The sequence below is a fragment of the Capricornis sumatraensis genome, chromosome 23, assembly GCF_032405125.1.
Source record: "Capricornis sumatraensis isolate serow.1 chromosome 23, serow.2, whole genome shotgun sequence".
Taxonomy (NCBI): Eukaryota; Metazoa; Chordata; class Mammalia; order Artiodactyla; family Bovidae; genus Capricornis; species Capricornis sumatraensis.
Genome location: NC_091091.1, coordinates 42,493,689 through 42,512,336, shown reverse-complemented (window position 1 = coordinate 42,512,336; position 18,648 = coordinate 42,493,689). Strand labels below are relative to the sequence as shown.

At 50.6% G+C, this 18,648-nt stretch overlaps 1 protein-coding gene across 1 annotated transcript in view; it reads right to left on the bottom strand.

The window, feature by feature from the left end:
* Positions 1-18,648, bottom strand: part of DMBT1 (deleted in malignant brain tumors 1) — a 70,936-nt gene that overhangs the window by 26,047 nt on the left and 26,241 nt on the right. Inside the window, exons 7-20 of the mRNA XM_068961510.1 lie at positions 14,690-14,722; positions 13,293-13,616; positions 12,484-12,513; positions 11,862-11,888; positions 10,460-10,783; positions 9,683-9,712; positions 7,485-7,511; positions 6,080-6,403; positions 5,280-5,309; positions 4,657-4,683; positions 3,253-3,576; positions 2,458-2,487; positions 876-905; positions 256-282 (exon numbers count right to left, since the gene is read on the bottom strand). Of these exons, the coding sequence (XP_068817611.1) occupies positions 256-282; positions 876-905; positions 2,458-2,487; positions 3,253-3,576; positions 4,657-4,683; positions 5,280-5,309; positions 6,080-6,403; positions 7,485-7,511; positions 9,683-9,712; positions 10,460-10,783; positions 11,862-11,888; positions 12,484-12,513; positions 13,293-13,616; positions 14,690-14,722 (1,587 nt within the window). The remainder of the gene's footprint in view (positions 1-255; positions 283-875; positions 906-2,457; positions 2,488-3,252; positions 3,577-4,656; positions 4,684-5,279; positions 5,310-6,079; positions 6,404-7,484; positions 7,512-9,682; positions 9,713-10,459; positions 10,784-11,861; positions 11,889-12,483; positions 12,514-13,292; positions 13,617-14,689; positions 14,723-18,648) is intronic.

The following is an 18,648-nucleotide window of genomic DNA, read 5'->3' as shown; positions in this document are numbered from 1 at the left end:
ATGTAGGCCGTGGCATCAGCCCCAATTAAGAGAGTGTGAGTGGCCATCCTAATACTTGCAAACAAAACCATTGTGAGTAACATATGGCACAACTCATAGGTAAAGCTGAGGTACAACTCTGGAAAGTGAAGGCAACCGTCCAGAGTAGATGCGGTGGTGACCTCAGCACCTGAACCCAAGAGGCAGGAACAGCACCCATGTCTGTGGACTGGAGTGTGGCTGCTGGGACTTTAGCAGGACCTGAGAGACACTTACCATAGTCAGTTGTCGGATTCCACCAATCTGTAGGGGAAACAGAGCAGGATTACAAAGAAGGTCGGGAGAATCAAGGCTGGTCTCGTACCTATGACAGGGAACAGGACAGTGGGATCTGAGGGGCTCCACCTTCTGTGGAAGAGAAGCCTTTTCTGAGAGTTTGCTGTGAGCCCAGATCGTGTCATCAAAGGTACACACTCATCTAAGGAGGCAGCACAGCCCACAGAGCCATCAGCATGCCCTGCTGACTGGGTACTTCTAAGAGCATCACCTAGTCTCCATCTGGGGTGGAGGACAGGAAAAAGCTCTGACCTCTCCATACACATAGCTCTTGGCCCAGAGAATATGTTCAAAAGGAAATGACCCCAGTGACACCCCACCCTGCCACCCAAAGCTCTGGCGAGACACTGTGTAGCCACAAAGTCCTGAAATCACTGAGCCAGTCCAGAGGATGCCTGTGTTATGGCTCATCTGGAACTATCTTTGTGGTCCAGAGTGACCAGGGCAGGCACTGAGAGGTGGAAAACCTCCACAGTCGCCTCATGGAGCTACTGGATGGGGGCTCTGGGGGTGACTGTGGGGGAGGGGACATCCCGGAGTCAAGAGCCAGTAGGACTCACCTGGCACAGCCGTGGACAGGGTCTGGGTAGCTGGGGGACAGAGAACACAGGTCAGAAACAGTGCACAGAAGGGGCTTCACATGGGCAAAGGGGTGATGCTAAGTTGCAGAGCCGCTGAGGTGTCAGTCCGTGCATCTGCTCTGCCAGGGGTGGATGGGCCACCCTCTGTCATCCTCAACCCTCCCAAGAGGCTCCTCCTGAGAAGTTCAAACAGACTACGATCTATTATTTCCAATATCAAGGTAATGGACTCTATATCTTGGTGACAGAGTGGACCCGGAGCCAATAGTCAGCTTCACAGCTTTTATACATCCACTGAGGCAGAGACAGGGCTCCAGCTCCAGTCCCGTGTGTGATCTGTCAGGCTCGACCTTAGCCAGTGACAAGCTGGTGCCTGGCAGGTCACACAGGGGCCACTGCCCTGCTCACTGCACACCTGGTACCTAGACCGTGCTTCTACGACCCTTGGAGGTGCCACGGTCCAGGACTCAGGAGGCAGAACCTGAGTCTCTAGTCTCTCCAGGACTTGTCAGCTGAAGGTCTAGAACAAAGAGCATCTTTCTCCCCGTTGGGATGGAGACTTGGAGCTGACCCCTGTCCCCATGACAGGAAGTAAAGTTAGAATGAAGCCCAAACATAAAAATCAGAGGTATAAACAGTGGTTAAGACAGGTAGTCCTGGGACCTCTGGACCCAGCTCTACCGGAAGACAGAACTATGACTACATGTCTTGGACATGAAAGTTACTAGGTCCTAGCCCAGCTTGAGTGTCAGTTGAAATTCTGCCACATGGAAACTGAAACAGCCTAACGAATACATTCTCTAATGGATAGGTCGTGGTTATCCACAGTTCAGATGAGTAGACGGAATCCCTGACATTGAATGAGGTGGTGAACACAGAGCTTTAAGCCAAGATTTAGACATTGAACCCTGATAGTGCGGCAGCATCAAGTGATGCTCCCCATAGTCAGCTGTCGGATCCCACCAGTTAGGAGGGGAGACAGAGCAGGATTACAAAGAAGGCCGGTAGAATCAAGGTTGGTCTCGTTCCCATGACCGGGAACGGGACAGTGGGGTCTGAGGGGCTTCACACTCTCCGGAGAAGAGCCTTTGCTGAGAGTTTGCTGTGAGCCTAGTTCGTGTCATCAAAGGGACACACTCATCTAAGGAGGCGGCACAGCCCACAGAGCCATCAGCATGCCCTGCTGACTGGGTACTTCTTGGAAAGAGCATCGCCTAGACTCCACCTGGGGTGGAGCACAGGAAAGAGCTCTGTCATTTCCATACACATAGCTTTTGGTCCAGAGAATATGTTCAAGCAGTAGTGACCCCAGGACAGACCACCCTGTCACCCAAAGCTCTGGGGCGACAAGGTGTAGCCACAAAGTCCTGAAATCACTGAGCCAGTCCGGAGGACGCCTGTGTTATGGCTCATCTGGAACTGTCTCTGTGGTTCAGAGTGACCAGGGCAGATACTGAGAGATGGAAAACCTCCGCAGTCCCCTCCTGGGGATACTGGTTGGGGGCCCAGGACTTTACTGGGGGGAGGGGACATCCCAGAATTAAGAGGTAGCAACACTCACCTGGCACAACTGTGGACTGGGTCTGAGCAGCTAGGGGAGAAAGAAGGCAGGTCAGACATATTGTGCAGAATGGGCTCCACGCGGGCAAAGGGGTGATGCTAAGATGCAGACCAGGTGAGGGGTCCTTCCGTGCACCTGCTCTGCCATGGAGGGCAGGGCCTCTGCCATCCTCAACCCTCCAATGCTCCCCGTGAGAGGTCCCGGCAGACCAGCATCTATTATTTCCAAAGTCAAGGTGATTGATTCTGGTCTTGATGACAGAGTGGACCCGGAGCCAATCGTCAGCCTCCCAGCTTTTATGGGTCCACTGAGGCAGTGAGACAGGGCTCCAGCTCCAGGTCACGACCCGTGTGTGATCTGTCAGGCTCGACCTTAGGGGTTGACAAGGCAGTGCCTGGCAGATCACACAGGGGCCACTGCCTTGCTCACAGCAATCCTGGTGCACAGACCGTGCTTCCCAGTTCCTTGCTGGGGCCTCGGTCCTGGACTCAGGAGGCAGAACTGGGGCCACTGGCAGCCCCAACCCATGCCCTCTGCTCAGAGACCTCCTGGCAGACCTGCACTCTTTTGCCTCTGGTTTACACTGGGGCATGGAGCGAAATGTCACTTTCGGTTTCTGTTTTTGTTCTAATTCCCATCTACATACCCAGAGGCCAGACAAAACCTAATATGCTAAATAACAAAGCACTGGAAGGATTTCAAGGAAAAGGGAAATGTAGGGACTGCTTCTCGAGGGGATCAGAATGTGAGCAAGAAGCGCCTCCAGAGAAGCACACCCAGCTTATTGAGACCCACCTGAGCAGATGACGCTGGCGTCCTCGCCGTGTCCGCAGTTGTGTGTGTTCCAGGGGTTGTGGGAGCAGCTCCACAGGTAGGTCTCATGCCCTGAACAGCCCACTTCGTCCAGGACAATGGGCCCTGAGCCCTGACCGAAACGGGCACTTCCTGGGGCTGAAATGGCCCAGCCACAGCCCAGCTGCCTGCAGACCACGTTGGCGTCGTTGGTGTCCCAGCTGTCATCACACACGGTGCCCCAGGAGCCTCGATACAGGACCTCCACTCGGCCCTGACACCTGTCACCCCCGTTCACCAGCCTCAGGGCCAAACCCGATTCGGTTCCTGAAAGGAGACAGGAAAAGTCACCCTCCTGTTTCCCCTGAAGGAAAAGGCACTGAGGACTGAGATTCAGAATTCTTCCAGGGAAAGGCTGCTGAGGTCTAGGTAGTGAGTGCATACGGACGTGACTGAGCGTGTGCATCACTCTTTATCTCCGATGGCTCTGTGATGGAATCCTGGACTGTGGACTGTGGACTATCTCTGCAGGTTCTCTGATGGCATCGCCACATTCAGCAATTCAGAGACTGAATCCTGTCTCAGGATGCGGGTGGGAGGAGGGGAAGCCCACAGCCTGAGTGGGCAACCTACATCCCAGACCTCTGGGGTAGAATGAGCCTCTGCCACAGAAGACTGCTGACAGCTTCCTAGTTCCCACCAGGTGCCGAGTTCCGCCATTCACCACTCGTGCGAACCCACTCCGTCAGCCCAAGGTTATTCGGCACACTTTTCCACTCAGTACGTATTCAGGTACTTTCACACACAAAGTCTAGCTTGAATGTTCTTTTTTTTTTAAGCTTGAACCCTGAAACAACCTTGGAATTGTTGCATATGACTGGAGGACTTGGAGATGACTGGGGAGAAGGCACCTATTACCAGCAGGCTCTTCACAATCCTTCCAGGACTTTCTGCTCAACATCGAGAACAAGACTCTGTCCTCTGTGGCAGGAGACTTGTGGCTGACAAGTGCCCCCGGGCAGGAAGCAACCTGACACTGAAGCTCATAAACAGAACCAAGCAGAGATCAGAGAAGTGCGTGTGAACATAGAGTATTGCAACTTCTGGATCCAGGTGTACCTGACATTTACCCTACGGCTCAATACCCTCAATATGTAGGCTGTGGCATCAGCCCCAATTAAGAGAGTGTGAGTGGCCATCGTAATACTTGCAAACAAAAGCATTGTGAGTAACATATGGCACAACATGTAGGTAAAGCTGATGTATAACTCTGGAAAGTGAAGGCAACCGTCCAGATTAGATTCGGTGGTGACCTCAGAACCTGGACCCAAGAGGCAGGAATGGCACCCATGTCTGTGGACTGGAGTGTGGCTGCTGGAACTTTAGCAGGACCTGAAAGACACTCACCATAGACAGTTGTCGGATTCCACCAATCTGTAGGGGAAACAGAGCAGGATTACAAAGAAGGTTAGGAGAATCAAGGCTGGTCTCGTACCTATGACCGGGAACAGGACAGTGGGGTCTCAGGGCTCCACCATCTGGGGAGAAGAAGCCTTTTCTGGGAGTTTGCTGTGAGCCCAGATCGTGTCATCAAAAGTACACACTCATCTAAGGAGGCGGCAGAGCCCACAGAGCCATCAGCATGTCCTGCTGACTGGGTATTTCTTGGTAAGAGCATCGCCTAGTCTCCATCTGGGGTGGAAGACAGGGAAAAGCTCTGTCCTCTCCATACACATAACTCTTGGTCCAGAGAATATGTTCAAACAGAAATGACCCCAGTGACACCCCACCCTGTCACCCAAAGCTCTGGCGAGACACTGTTAAGCCACAAAGTCCTGAAATCACTGAGCCAGTATAGACGATGCCTGTGTTATGGCTCATCTGGAACTGTCTCTGTGGTCCAGAGTGACCAGGGCAGGTACTGAGAGGTGGAAAACTTCCACAGTCGCCTCCTGGGGCTACTGGATGGGGGTTCTGGGGGTGGCTGTGGGGGAGGGGACATCCCGGAGTCAAAAGCCAGCAGGACTCACCTGGCACAACCGTGGTCAGGGTCTGGGGAGCTGGGGGACAGAGAATGCAGGTCAGAAACAGTGCACAGAAGGGGCTTCATGTGGGCAAAGGGGTGATGCTAAGTTGCAGAGACACTGAGGTGTCAGTCCATGCATCTGCTCTGCCAGGGAGGGATGGGGCACCCTCTGTCATCCTCAACCCTTCCAAGAGGCTCCTCCTGAGAAGTTCCAGCAGACTAAGATGTATTATTTCCAGTATCAAGGTAATGGACTCTATGTCTTGATGACAGAGTGGACCCAGAGCCAATCGTCAGCCTCACAGCTTTTACACATCCACTGAGGCAGAGACAGGGCTCCAGCTCCAGGTCAAGTCCCGTGTGTGATCTCTCAGGCTCAACCTTAGGGGTTGACAAGGCGGTGCTGGCAGGTCACACAGAGGCCACTGCCTTGCTCACAGCAATCCTGGTGCACAGACCGTGCTTCCCAGTTCCTTGCCGGGACCTCGCTCCTGGACTCAGGAAGCATAACTGGGGCCACCAACAGCCCCAGCCTATGCCCTCTGCTCAGAGACCTCCTGGCAGACCTGCACTCTTTTTGCCTCTGGTTTACACTGGGGCATGGAGCGAAATGTCACTTTCGGTTTCTGTTTTTGTTCTAATTCCCATCTACATACCCAGAGGCCAGACAAAACCTAATATACTAAATAACAAAGCACTGGAAGGATTTCAAGGAAACGGAAATGTAGAGAGTGCTTCTCGAGGGGATCAGAATGTGAGCAAGAAACACCTCCAGAGAAGCACACCCAGCTTATTGAGACCCACCTGAGCAGATGACGCTGGCGTCCTCGCTGTGTCCGCAGTTGTGTGTGTTCCAGGGGTTGTGGGAGCAGCTCCACAGGTAGGTCTCATGCCCTGAACAGCCCACTTCGTCCAGGACAATGGGCCCTGAGCCCTGACCGAACCGGGCACTTCCTGGGGCTGAAATGGCCCAGCCACAGCCCAGCTGCCTGCAGACCACGTTGGCGTCATTGGTGTCCCAGCTGTCGTCACACACGGTGCCCCAGGAACCTCGGTACAAGACCTCCACTCGGCCCTGACACCTGTGTTCTCCGTTCACCAGCCTCAGGGCCAAACCCGATTCGGTTCCTGGAAGGAGACAGGAAAAGTCACCCTCCTGTTTCCCCTGAAGGAGAAGGCACTGAGGACTGAGATTCAGAATTCTTCCAGGGAAAGGCTGCTGAGGTCTAGGTAGTGAGTGCATACGGACGTGACTGAGCCTGTGCATCACTCTTTATCTCCAATGGCTGTGTGATAGAAACCTGGACTGTGGACTGTGGACTATCTCTGCAGGTTCTCTGATGGCATCCCCACATTCAGCAATTCAGAGACTGAATCCTGTCTCAGGATGCGGGTGGGAGGAGGGGAAGCCCACAGCCTGAGTGGGCAACCTACATCCCAGACCTCTGGGGTAGAATGAGCCTCTGCCACAGAAAACCACTGACACAGCTTCCCAGTTCCCACCAAGGGACCGAGTTCGGCCATGTACCCCTCGTGGGAACCCACTCCGTCAGCCCGAGGTTATTCGAAACTCTTTTCCACTCAGTACATATTCAGGTACTTTCACACACAAAGTCTAGCTTGAATCTTCTTTTTTTTTAAGCTTGAAACCTGAAACAACCTTGGAATTGCTGGATATCACTGGAGGACTTGGAGATGACTGGGGAGAAGGCACCTATTACCAGCAGGCTCTTCACAATCCCTCCAGGACTTTCTGCTCAACATCGAGAACAAGACTCTGTCCTCCTGTGGCAGGAGACTTGTGGCTGACAAGTGCCCCCGGGCAGGAAGCAACCTGACACTGAAGCTCATAAACAAACCAAGCAGAGGTCAAAAAGTGTGTGGGGACAAAGAGTATTGGAGCTTCTGGATCCAGCTGTACCTGACATTTACCCTACGGCTCAATACCCTCGATATGTAGGCCGTGGCATCAGCCCCAATTAAGAGAGTGTGAGTGGCCATCCTAATACTTGCAAACAAAAGCACTGTGAGTAACATATGGCACAACTCATAGGTAAAGCTGAGGTACAACTCTGGAAAGTGAAGGCAACCGTCCAGAGTAGATGCGGTGGTGACCTCAGCACCTGGACCCAAGAGGCAGGAACGGCACCCATGTCTGTGGACTGGAGTGTGGCTGCTGGGACTTTAGCAGGACCTGAGAGACACTTACCATAGTCAGTTGTCGGATTCCACCAATCTGTAGGGGAAACAGAGCAGGATTACAAAGAAGGTCGGGAGAATCAAGGCTGTTCTCGTACCTATGACCGGGAACAGGACAGTGGGATCTGAGGGGCTCCACCTTCTGCGGAAGAGAAGCCTTTTCTGAGAGTTTGCTGTGAGCCCAGATCGTGTCATCAAAGGTACACACTCATCTAAGGAGGCAGCACAGCCCACAGAGCCATCAGCATGCCCTGTTGACTGGGTACTTCTAAGAGCATCACCTAGTCTCCATCTGGGGTGGAGGACAGGAAAAAGCTCTGTCCTCTCCATACACATAACTCTTGGTCCAGAGAATATGTTCAATAGGAAATGACCACAGTGACACCCCACTCTGTCACCCAAAGCTCTGCGAGACACTGTGTAGCCACAAAGTCCTGAAATCACTGAGCCAGTCCAGAGGATGCCTGTGTTATGGCTCATTTGGACCTGTCTTTGTGGTCCAGATTGACCAGGCCTGGTACTGAGAGGTGGAAAACCTCCACTGTCGCTTCATGGGGCTACTGGATGGGGGCTCTGGGGGTGACTGTGGGGGAGGGGACATCCCGGAGTCAAGAGCCAGCAGGACTCACCTGGCACAGCCGTGGACTGGGTAGCTGGGGGACAGAGAATGCAGGTCAGAAACAGTGCACAGAAGGGGCTTCACGTGGGCAAATGGGTGATGCTAAGTTGCAGAGCCACTGAGGTGTCAGTCCATGCATCTGCTCTGCCAGGGGTGGATGGGCCACCCTCTGTCATCCTCAACCCTCCCAAGATGGTCCTCCTGAGAAGTTCCAGCAGACTATGATCTATTATTTCCAATATCAAGGTAATGGACTCTATGTCTTGATGACAGAGTGGACCCGGAGCCAATCGTCAGCCTCACAGCTTTTATACATCCACTGAGGCAGAGACAGGGCTCCAGCTCCAGGTCAGGTCCCGTGTGTGATCTGTCAGGCTTAACCTTAGCCAGTGACAAGCTGGTGCCTGGCAGGTCACACAGGAGCCACTGCCCTGCTCACAGCAGACCTGGTACCTAGACCGTGCTTCCAGGCTCCTTGGATGGGCCACGGTCCAGGACTCAGGAGGCAGAACCTGAGTCTGACAGTCTCTCTAGGACTTTCAGCTGAAGGTCTAGAACAAAGAGCATCTTCCTCCTTGTTGGGATGGAGACTTGGAGCTGACCCCTGTCCCCATGACAGGAAGTAAAGTTAGAATGTATCACAAACACATAAAAATCAGAGGTATAAACAGTGGTTAAGACAGGTAGTCCCGAACCTCTGGACCCAGCTCTACCTGAAGACAGAACTATGACTACATGTCTTGGACATGAAAGTTACTAGGTCCTAGCCCAGCTTGAGTGTCAGTTGAAATTCTGCCACATGGAAACTGAAACAGCCTAACAAATACATTCTCTAATGGATAGGTCATGGTTATTCACAGTTCAGATGAGTAGATGGAATCCCTGACATTGAATGAGGTGGTGAACACAGAGCTTTAAGCCAAGATTTAGACATTGAACCCTGATAGCGCGGCAGCATCAAGTGATGCTCCCCATAGTCAGCTGTCAGATCCCACCAGTCAGGAGGGGAGACAGAGCAGGATTACAAAGAAGGCTGGTAGAATCAAGGTTGGTCTCATTCCTATGACCGGGAACAGGACAGTGGGGTCTGAGGGGCTCCACCTTCACCGGAAGAGAAGCTTTTTCTGAGAGTTCGCTCTGAGCCCAGATCCTGTCATCCAAAGCACACACTCATCTATGGAGGCAGCACAGCCCAGAGAGCCATCAGCATGCCCTGCTGACTGGGTACTTCTTGGTAATAGCATCGCCTAGATGCCACCTGGGGTGGAGGACAGGAAAGAGCTCTGTCTTTTCCATACACATAGCTCTTGGTCCAGAGAATACGTTTAAGCAGAAATGACCCCAGGACAGACCACCCTGTCACCCAAAGCTCTGGGGCGACACTGTGTAGCCACAAAGTCCTGAAATCACTGAGCCAGTCCAGAGGACGCCTGTGTTTGGCTCATCTGGAACTGTCTTTGTGGTCCAGAGTGACCAGGGCAGGTACTGTGAGGTGGAAATCCTCCACAGTCCCCTCCTCGGGCTACTGGTTGGGGGCTCAGGGCATTACTGGGGGGAGGTGGGGTGAGTTAAAAGGCTGCAGGACTCACCTGGCACAACCGTGGACTGGGTCTGGGCAGCTAGGGGAGAAAGAAGCCAGGTCAGACACATTGTACAGAATGGGCTCCACGTGGGCAAAGGGGTGATGCTAGATGCAGACCAGGTGAGGGGTCCTTCCGTGCACCTGCTCTGCCACGGAGGACAGGGCCTCTGCCATCCTCAACGCTCCAATGCTCCTCCTAGGTGTCCCGGCAGACCAGCATCTATTATTTCCAAAGTCAAGGTGATTGATTCTGTGTCTTGATGACAGAGTGGACCCGGAGCCAATCGTCAGCCTCCCAGCTTTTATGGATCCACTGAGGCAGTGAGACAGGGCTCCAGCTCCAGGTCACGACCCGTGTGTGATCTGTCAGGCTCGACCTTAGGGGTTGACAAGGCGGCGCCTGGCAGGTCACGCAGGGGCCACTGCCTTGCTCACAGCAATCCTGGTGCACAGACCGTGCTTCCCAGTTCCTTGCCGGTGCCTCGGTCCAAAACACTGGAGGCAGAACTGGGGCCACTGGCAGCCCCAGCCCATGCCCTCTGCTCCTGCACTCTTTTGCCTCTGGTTTACACTGGGGCATGGAGCGAAATGTCACTTTCGGTTTCTGTTTCTGTTCTAATTCCCATCTACATACCCAGAGGCTAGACAAAACCTAATATACTAAATAAGCAAAGCACTCGCAGGATTTCAAGGAAAAGGGAAATGTAGGGACTGCTTCTCGAGGGGATCAGAATGTGAGCAAGAAGCGCCTCCAGAGAAGCACACCCAGCTTATTGAGACCCACCTGAGCAGATGACGCTGGCGTCCTCGCCGTGTCCGCAGTTGTGTGTGTTCCAGGGGTTGTGGGAGCAGCTCCACAGGTAGGTCTCATGCCCTGAACAGCCCACTTCGTCCAGGACAATGGGCCCTGAGCCCTGACCGAAACGGGCACTTCCTGGGGCTGAAATGGCCCAGCCACAGCCCAGCTGCCTGCAGACCACGTTGGCGTCATTGGTGTCCCAGCTGTCGTCACACACGGTGCCCCAGGAGCCTCGATACAGGACCTCCACCCGGCCCTGACATCTGTCACCCCCGTTCACCAGCCTCAGGGCCAAACCCGATTCGGTTCCTGGAAGGAGACAGGAAAAGTCACCCTCCTGTTTCCTCTGAAGGAGAAGGCACTGAGGACTGAGATTCAGAATTCTTCCAGGGAAAGGCTGCTGAGGTCTAGGTAGTGAGTCCATACGGACTTGACTGAGCATGTGCATCACTCTTTATCTCCGATGGCTCTGTGATGGAATCCTGGACTGTGGACTGTGGACTATCTCTGCAGGTTCTCTGATGGCATCGCCACATTCAGCAATTCAGAGACTGAATCCTGTCTCAGGATGCGGGTGGGAGGAGGGGAAGCCCACAGCCTGAGTGGGCAACCTACATCCCAGACCTCTGGGGTAGAATGAGCCTCTGCCACAGAAGACCGCTGACACAGCTTCCCAGTTCCCACCAAGGGACCGAGTTCGGCCATGCACCCCACATGGGAACCCACTCCATCAGCCCAGGGTTATTCGAAACTCTTTTCCACTCAGTACATATTCAGGTACTTTCACACACAACGTCTAGCTTGAATCTTCTTTTATTTTAAGCTTGAACCCTGAAACAACCTTGGAATTGTTGGATATCACTGGAGGACTTGGAGATGACTGGGGAGAAGGCATCTATTACCAGCAGGCTCTTCACAATCCTTCCAGGACTTTCTGCTCAACATCGAGAACAAGACTCTGTCCTCCTGTGGCAGGAGACTTGTGGCTGACAAGTGCCCCCGGGCAGGAAGCAACCTGACACTGAAGCTCATAAATAAACCAGGCAGAGGTCAGAAAAGTGCGTGGGGACATAGAGTATTGGAACTTCTGGATCCAGGTGTACCTGACATTTGCCCTACGGCTCAATACCTTCGATATGTAGGCCGTGGCATCAGCCCCAATTAAGAGTGTGAGTGGCCATCCCAATACTTGCAAAATAAAGCATTCTGAGTAGCATATAGCTCAACTTATATTAAAGCTTATCCATAACTCTGGCAAGCGAAAGCAACCATCCAGATTACATCCGGTGGTGACCTCAGACCCGGACCCAAGAGGCAGGAACGGCACCCATGTCTGTGGACTGGAGTGTGGCTGCTGGGACTTTAGCAGGATCTCAATGACACTCACCATAGTCAGTTGTTGGATACCACCAATCTGCAGGGGAAACAGAGCAGGATTACAAAGAAGGTCGGGAGAATCAAGGCTGGTCTCGTACCTATGACCGGGAACAGGCCAGTGGGGTCTCAGGGCTCCACCGTCTGGGGAGAAGAGGCCTTTTCTGAGAGTTTGCTGTGAGCCCAGATCATGTCATCAAAGGTACACACTCATCTAAGGAGGCGGCAGAGCCCACAGAGCCATCAGCATGTCCTGCTGACTGGGTACTTCTTGGTAAGATCATTGCCTAGTCTCCATCTGGGGTGGAGGACAGGAAAAAGCTCTGTCCTCTCCATACACATAAATGTTGGTCCAGAGAATACATTCAAGCAGAAGTGACCCCAGGACAGACCACCCTGTCACCCAAAGCTCTGGGGAAACACTGTGTAGCCACGAAGTCCTGAAATCACTGAGCCAGTCCAGAGGACGCCTGTGTTATGGATCATCTGGAACCATCTACATGCTCTAGAGTGCCCAGGGCCGGTACTGAGACGTGAAAAACCTCCTCAGTCCCCTCCTGGGGCTACTGGTTGGGGGCCAACGGGCTGACTGCTGGGGAGAGGACATCCTGGGTTCAAAAGGCAGCAGGACTCACCTGGCACAACTGTGGACTGCGTCTGGGCAGCTGGGGGAGAGAGAAGGCACGTCAGACACATAGTACAGAATTGGCTCCAAGGGTATAACGGGGGCGATGTAAAATGCAGACCAGGTGAGGGGTCAGTCCGTGCACCTGCTCTGCCATGGAGGGCGGGGCCGCCACTGTTCTCGACCCTCAGAGATACTCCCTCTGAGATATCCCAGCAGACTAGCACCCCTTATATGCAAAACCAAGGTGATTGACTTTGTGTCTTGCTGACACAGAGTACCCAGTCAATTGCCAGGCTCACACGTTTTATGGGTCCACTGAGGCAGTGAGACAGGGCTCCAGCTCCAGGTCACGTCCCGTGTGTAATCTGTCAGGCTCGACCTTAGGGTGTGACAAGGCGGTGCCTGGCAGGTCATACAGGGGCCACTGCCCTGTTCACAGCAGTCCTGGTGCCCAGACCGTGCTTCCCGGTTCCTTGGCAGGGCCATGGTCCGGGACTCAGGAGGCAGAACCGGGGCCACTGGCAGCCCCAGCCCATGCCCTCTGCTCAGAGACCTCCTGGCAGACCTGCGCTCTTTTGCCGCTGGTTTGCACTGGGGCATGGAGCGAAACAGCACTTTCCGTTGTTTTTGTTTTGTTTTGTTTTTGTAATTCTCAAACTACATATCCAGAGGCCAGATAAAAGCTAATATACTAAATAAGAAAAACACTCGGAGGATTTCAAAGGAAAGGGAAATGTAGAGAGTGCTTTGCGAGAGGATCCAAATGTGAGCAAGAAAGCGCCTCCAGAGAAGCACACCCAGCTTATTGAGACCCACCTGAGCAGATGACGCTGGCATCCTCGCCGTGTCCGCAGTTGTGTGTGTTCCAGGAGTTGTGGGAGCAGCTCCACAGGTAGGTCTCATGCCCTGAACAGCCCACTTCGTCCAGGACAATGGGCCCTGAGCCCTGACCGAACCGGGCACTTCCTGGGGCTGAAATGGCCCAGCCACAGCCCAGCTGCCTGCAGACCACGTTGGCGTCGTTGGTGTCCCAGCTGTCGTCACACACGGTGCCCCAGGAGCCTCGATACAGGACCTCCACCCGGCCCTGACACCTGTGTTCTCCGTTCACCAGCCTCAGGGCCAAACCTGATTCAGTTCCTGGAAGGAGACAGGAAAAGTCACCCTCCTGTTTCCCATGAAGGAAAAGGCACTGAGGACTGAGATTCAGAATTCTTCCAGGGAAAGGCTGCTGAGGTCTAGGTAGTGAGTGCATATGGACGTGACTGAGCGTGTGCATCACTCTTTATCTCCGATGGCTGTATGATAGAAAGCTTGACTGTGGACTGTGGACTCGTTCTGCGGATTCTCTGATATCCTCCCCAAATTCAGCAATTCAGAGACTGAATCCTGTCTCAGGATGCAGGTAGGAGGAGGGGAAGCCCACGGCCTACATCCGAGACCTCTGGGATAGAATGACATTCTGCAGCAGGAGACCGCTGACACAGCTTCCCAGTTCCCACCAAGGTGCTGAGTTCGGCCATGCACCCCACGTGGGAACCCACTCCATCAGCCCAGGGTTATTCAGAACACTTTTCCACTCAGTGCATATTCAGGTACATTCACACACAAAGTCTAGCTTGAATCTTCTTTTTTTTTAAGCTTGAACCCTGAAACAACCTTGGAATTGTTGGATATCACTGGAGGACTTGGAGATGACTGGGGAGAAGGCACCTATTACCAGCAGGCTCTTCACAATACCTGCAGGACTTTCTGCTCAACGTGGAGAACAAGACTCTGTCCTCCTGTGGCAGAAGACTTGTGGCTGACAAGTGCCCCCGGGCAGGAAGCAACCTGACACTGAAGCTCATAAACAAACCAAGCAGAGGTCAGAAAAGTGCGTGGGGACATAGAGTATTGGAACTTCTGGATCCAGGTGTACCTGACATTTGCCCTACGGCTCAATACCCTCGATATGTAGGCCGTGGCACCAGCCCCAATTAAGAGAGTGTGAGTGGCCATCCTAATAATTGCAAACAAAAGCTTTCTGGGTATCTTATGGCACAACTCGTAGGTAAAGCTTATCCATAACTCTGGAAAGTGAAGGCAACCGTCCAGAGTAGATGAGGAGGTGAGCTCAGAACCTGGACCCAAGAGGCAGGAACTGCACCCCTGTCTGTGGACTGGAGTGAATCCCAAGGCCTGTAGGTCAGGTGGAAAAATGTGTTACTTACCCTGTGTGGTTGTAGTTTTTGGGGTCCGCCAATCTAGAAGAGAAAACAAGAGATTTTAGGATGCTGCTAAAAATATTTAAATTCCAAGGTCCTCACTTTGGTGGAGAAAGTAAATCCTTGTCCTAATAAGGTCATCTCAGAACCTTGACTATTCCCACCAACAGTGTAACTGGCCATATGGAATCAGTACATAGAAGTTCCCATCTTATTCAGCATCAGATATTATCACTGAGGCCAAAGGATCATTTTGGGAATTGCTCTCAACATGAAGGAATTTTTTTTAATAGGCAGACATTTGTGAGTCTGCTACTCAGTCATGCTTCTAACATGGTCACAGCTCTGCATGGCATGACTGGGACACTTATTTTCACAGAAATGATCAGAGGACCTAATCCTGTCTCCCCTCATAGCAGCTCTGAAGAGGCACAGGCAGCAGGAGGTGGTAGGGGACCAGAGGTCCCTTCAGGGGCAGCTGAGTGACAACCCTGGTCCTGGGGATTCTACTGGTCACTGGACAGCTGTTGGGGTCCTTTAATTGACTGGAATCTGGTGGTCTGGAGTCAATGATAAGAAAGTGAAAGGAGGAAAAAAGCTAATATTCCCTGGGTATGCAGCTGGCCTTCGTGCTTCAGGGAATCAGCCAGAAATAGAGAGAAAGAGGAAGAGAGAAAGAAGGACGTGGGGATCCAAGTCTCTGGTGGAACAAGGGTGCTTTATTGAATTCTGTGTGAGTATATATACTGTATTACAAGCTAATACTTCTTCAGATAAAGATCAAAAGACCTGACATTACAAGTTATCAAGGAAACAAGGAGCAACTGAGACCATAAAGCCAAAAGGCAATCCGTATCAGAAGAGGGTCATAGATAATCCCTTTTACCACATGCAAAAGCTAATGAAGGAAATCCTAGGCAAGCATCCCAACTCTATGATCTCAGTCCTGGGAGTGGCTTGCCCCTCCTCTGGCTCCTGACAGGAACTGATAAGGAACAGAGGGCTCAAGCGAGATAGGAAACAGCACACAGAACCCTACTGTTAAACATTCCCTGACAATTCCCCCTATTTTATTATATTTGTAAAAAAGGTCCTGACCATTTGAGTTTGTTTAGTTTTAGCAATTTTTTCAGAAAAGCAATGGTAAACAACAAGTATAATTGCCAAGACAATCGCCAGAGTTGCAGTTCCAGACCCAATGCTGTGGGTGATGCTTTGGAACCATCCTCGTGGGTCTAGCCCAGATAAAATTCCCAGTGGTGGATGAGGGCAGACTTTTAGAGAAGGTTTCAAAGATTTCTTTCTGCAACAATTGTACATTCAGAGAGGCATTATCATGTATATTTTGTAAGTGAAATTTGATTTGCTCCTAGTTATAGGTACTATGATTGAATTGAACAGGAGTAGCACAAAATTGAGTAGAATTCCAATCACATTTTAGTATCACTTGTTTTTGTACATCTATTAATTGATCTCCAACCCATCTGATGACTGTTTTTAAGTTCCTGTATTTCATTCTGAATATCCTCATCTATCTGAGCCTGAGCGGCCCACATAGTATGAGCATCTTTAGTCCAATCTTGGATAAAATTATGTGTTTGAATTGAGGTTTGTAAAGCAACACCAGCAACGGCAACAATGGTGCAAATAGCTATTAATCCCCAAATGCCAAGAATCAGCCATCCAACGAATCATTTAGATCATCAGAGTAATTTAGTCTGTAACTGGGAAGCAAGCCCGGCCATGGGGCCTTCTTCGCAGGGCCATTGGAGATTTACTGGTAATCACAAATTACGTTGAGATAGAAGAATCAAAAGGGATTCACTTCTTAAGGAAACAGAAGAGTGAAGACAGGTGTACAATTTGCAATTTACACAAGTTACAGAACGTAAAGTCTCATTGAATTATAAGTTTCCTACGGCTAAAACAGAAGGACGGGGAATACAAGCTTGTGTGAAATATGATTGTATTTTTTATCTGTACTGCCGAATCCGCCTGTCCACACATCATTAGAGGAATTAATAGAAATGTAGGGTAAAAGAAGTAATTGAGCAATGTTGTCCCCCCTTTTGAACTGCCATAAAATCTTAGATGACATCATAATTTGAATTTCTCCTTTATAACGGAAGAATCTAAACTACTCCATTTTGTTAACAGAAAAACTCCATTTTGTAAGGTTCTGGGAAAAGAGCCTTTGGAAATCCCCTGACCTCACCCCACCACCCATGAGCCAATCGGACCCCAGACCAGAATCTCCTGACTTAATGTTCAGGAACTTGTGGTCTACCTAGGAAATAGGGACCAATCAAAAATCAACACACAACCCTTCGAAAGAAAGTGACCAATCAGATGTCCCCCTACCTAGAAATTCTTTTTTTCATGAACACTCCCTATATAAGCAATGTAACCCAAAACCCGGGGCTCCTCCCTATAGCCGCTGCGTCGGTAATGGTGGGAGCCCCAGCTCGAGCTTGGTAATAAAGACTCTCTTGCTTTTGCATCGGATATCGGCTCCCTGTTGGTCATTGGGAGATTTCGCGACTTGGGCATAACAATAACTTGAATCGATTACTCCAGGGTGAACAGTAATTCCTTTAGAAGTCAAACTAGACCAGCCAAGTAAAAGACCGAAGGTTTGTGGGGGCAGACTTTTGGAGGTTGTTTATCAGCTTTCTTAGGGCAATCCCTTTTTAAATGGTTCTTATCCCCGCATATAAAACATCCCTCATTTCCCTTTTTAAAGCAAGCAACCATTGTTTCAGCTGGCATTTACATTTTTTGAGTTTTTGATCCTAGATTGCGACATGCCTTCAAATAATCAATAATAGTCCCTGTCTCACGAATTGGGGCTATAGCCTTTTGACATTCCTGATTTGCATTTTCATAAGCAAGTAATTTCTCTAGTTGCCTTTTGGCTTCTTCTCCGATTACAGTATGGGAAATAGTAGTTTCTAATCTAGCTAAAAAATCAGCATAAGTTTCATTAGGTCCTTGCAATATTTTAGCGTAGCTACCTGTAGGCTCCCCTTGAGGAGTAATTCTATCTCAAGCTTCAAGGGCCACTGTTTTTAATTGTTCATGCAACAAAGGAGGGCATTGTATTTGAGCTTCTATAGCGTCAAACTGTCCGGTGCCAGTTAACATTTCAAAAGTAATTTGATTTTGGGAAGCACCAGTTCGAGCGTTTTTGATAGCATGATCTCTGGCTATAGCTTGAAACCACATTGTCCATTGAAGATATTCTCCTGGTTTAAGGAGAGCTTTTATTAAAGTTCACCAATTATAGGGAATAAATGTTGCAATAGAAGACACCATAACATTTAGAATTTCTCTAGTAAAAGACGAATGTGGGCCATATATAGTTACAGCCTTTTTCATTTGTTGCATGTGAAAAAAGTTAATACCTTCATATTGAGGTATTATTTGCCCTTGAGCATTAGCATTTCTTAAAACTTGGAAGGTGGAAAAACCATCAGCTTCAGAGACTTGTGATTGTAAAGCCAGCGATTCAGAGAGCCTCTGTCACAAAGGAGAGTGAATAGGTAGCAATTTTTTGCAAATATGAGTTTGTGCTAAGGCCTTATCATTATTATCCAGAAAAGTATTGCCTGTTTTGGTGTCAAAAAGTGTCTCAGGAGAGTCATCAGAATCATTAGGTTCCAGCAAAGGAGAGACTTTTGGATTTGTGCCTGTTGGCAGAGGAGGAGCATTTGGAGTAGCCTGGGGAGAGCTTATAGGAAAATTCTGAAATATTTTATGTTGTTCTAACTGGGCCTTTTGTAAAGTTTCATCATCTAATTCATATTTATATAATAAGTGTTCTGTCTGTTGTCGAATATCGAGAAGGCTAGAATTGCCTTGAAATGGCAGAATTAAAGCTTTAATGAGAGCCCACAGGGGCCAGAAATCAATTGGAATATTTTTCCTCATCTGGCGGCTCATTCAACATTCTCTTTTACCCAGTA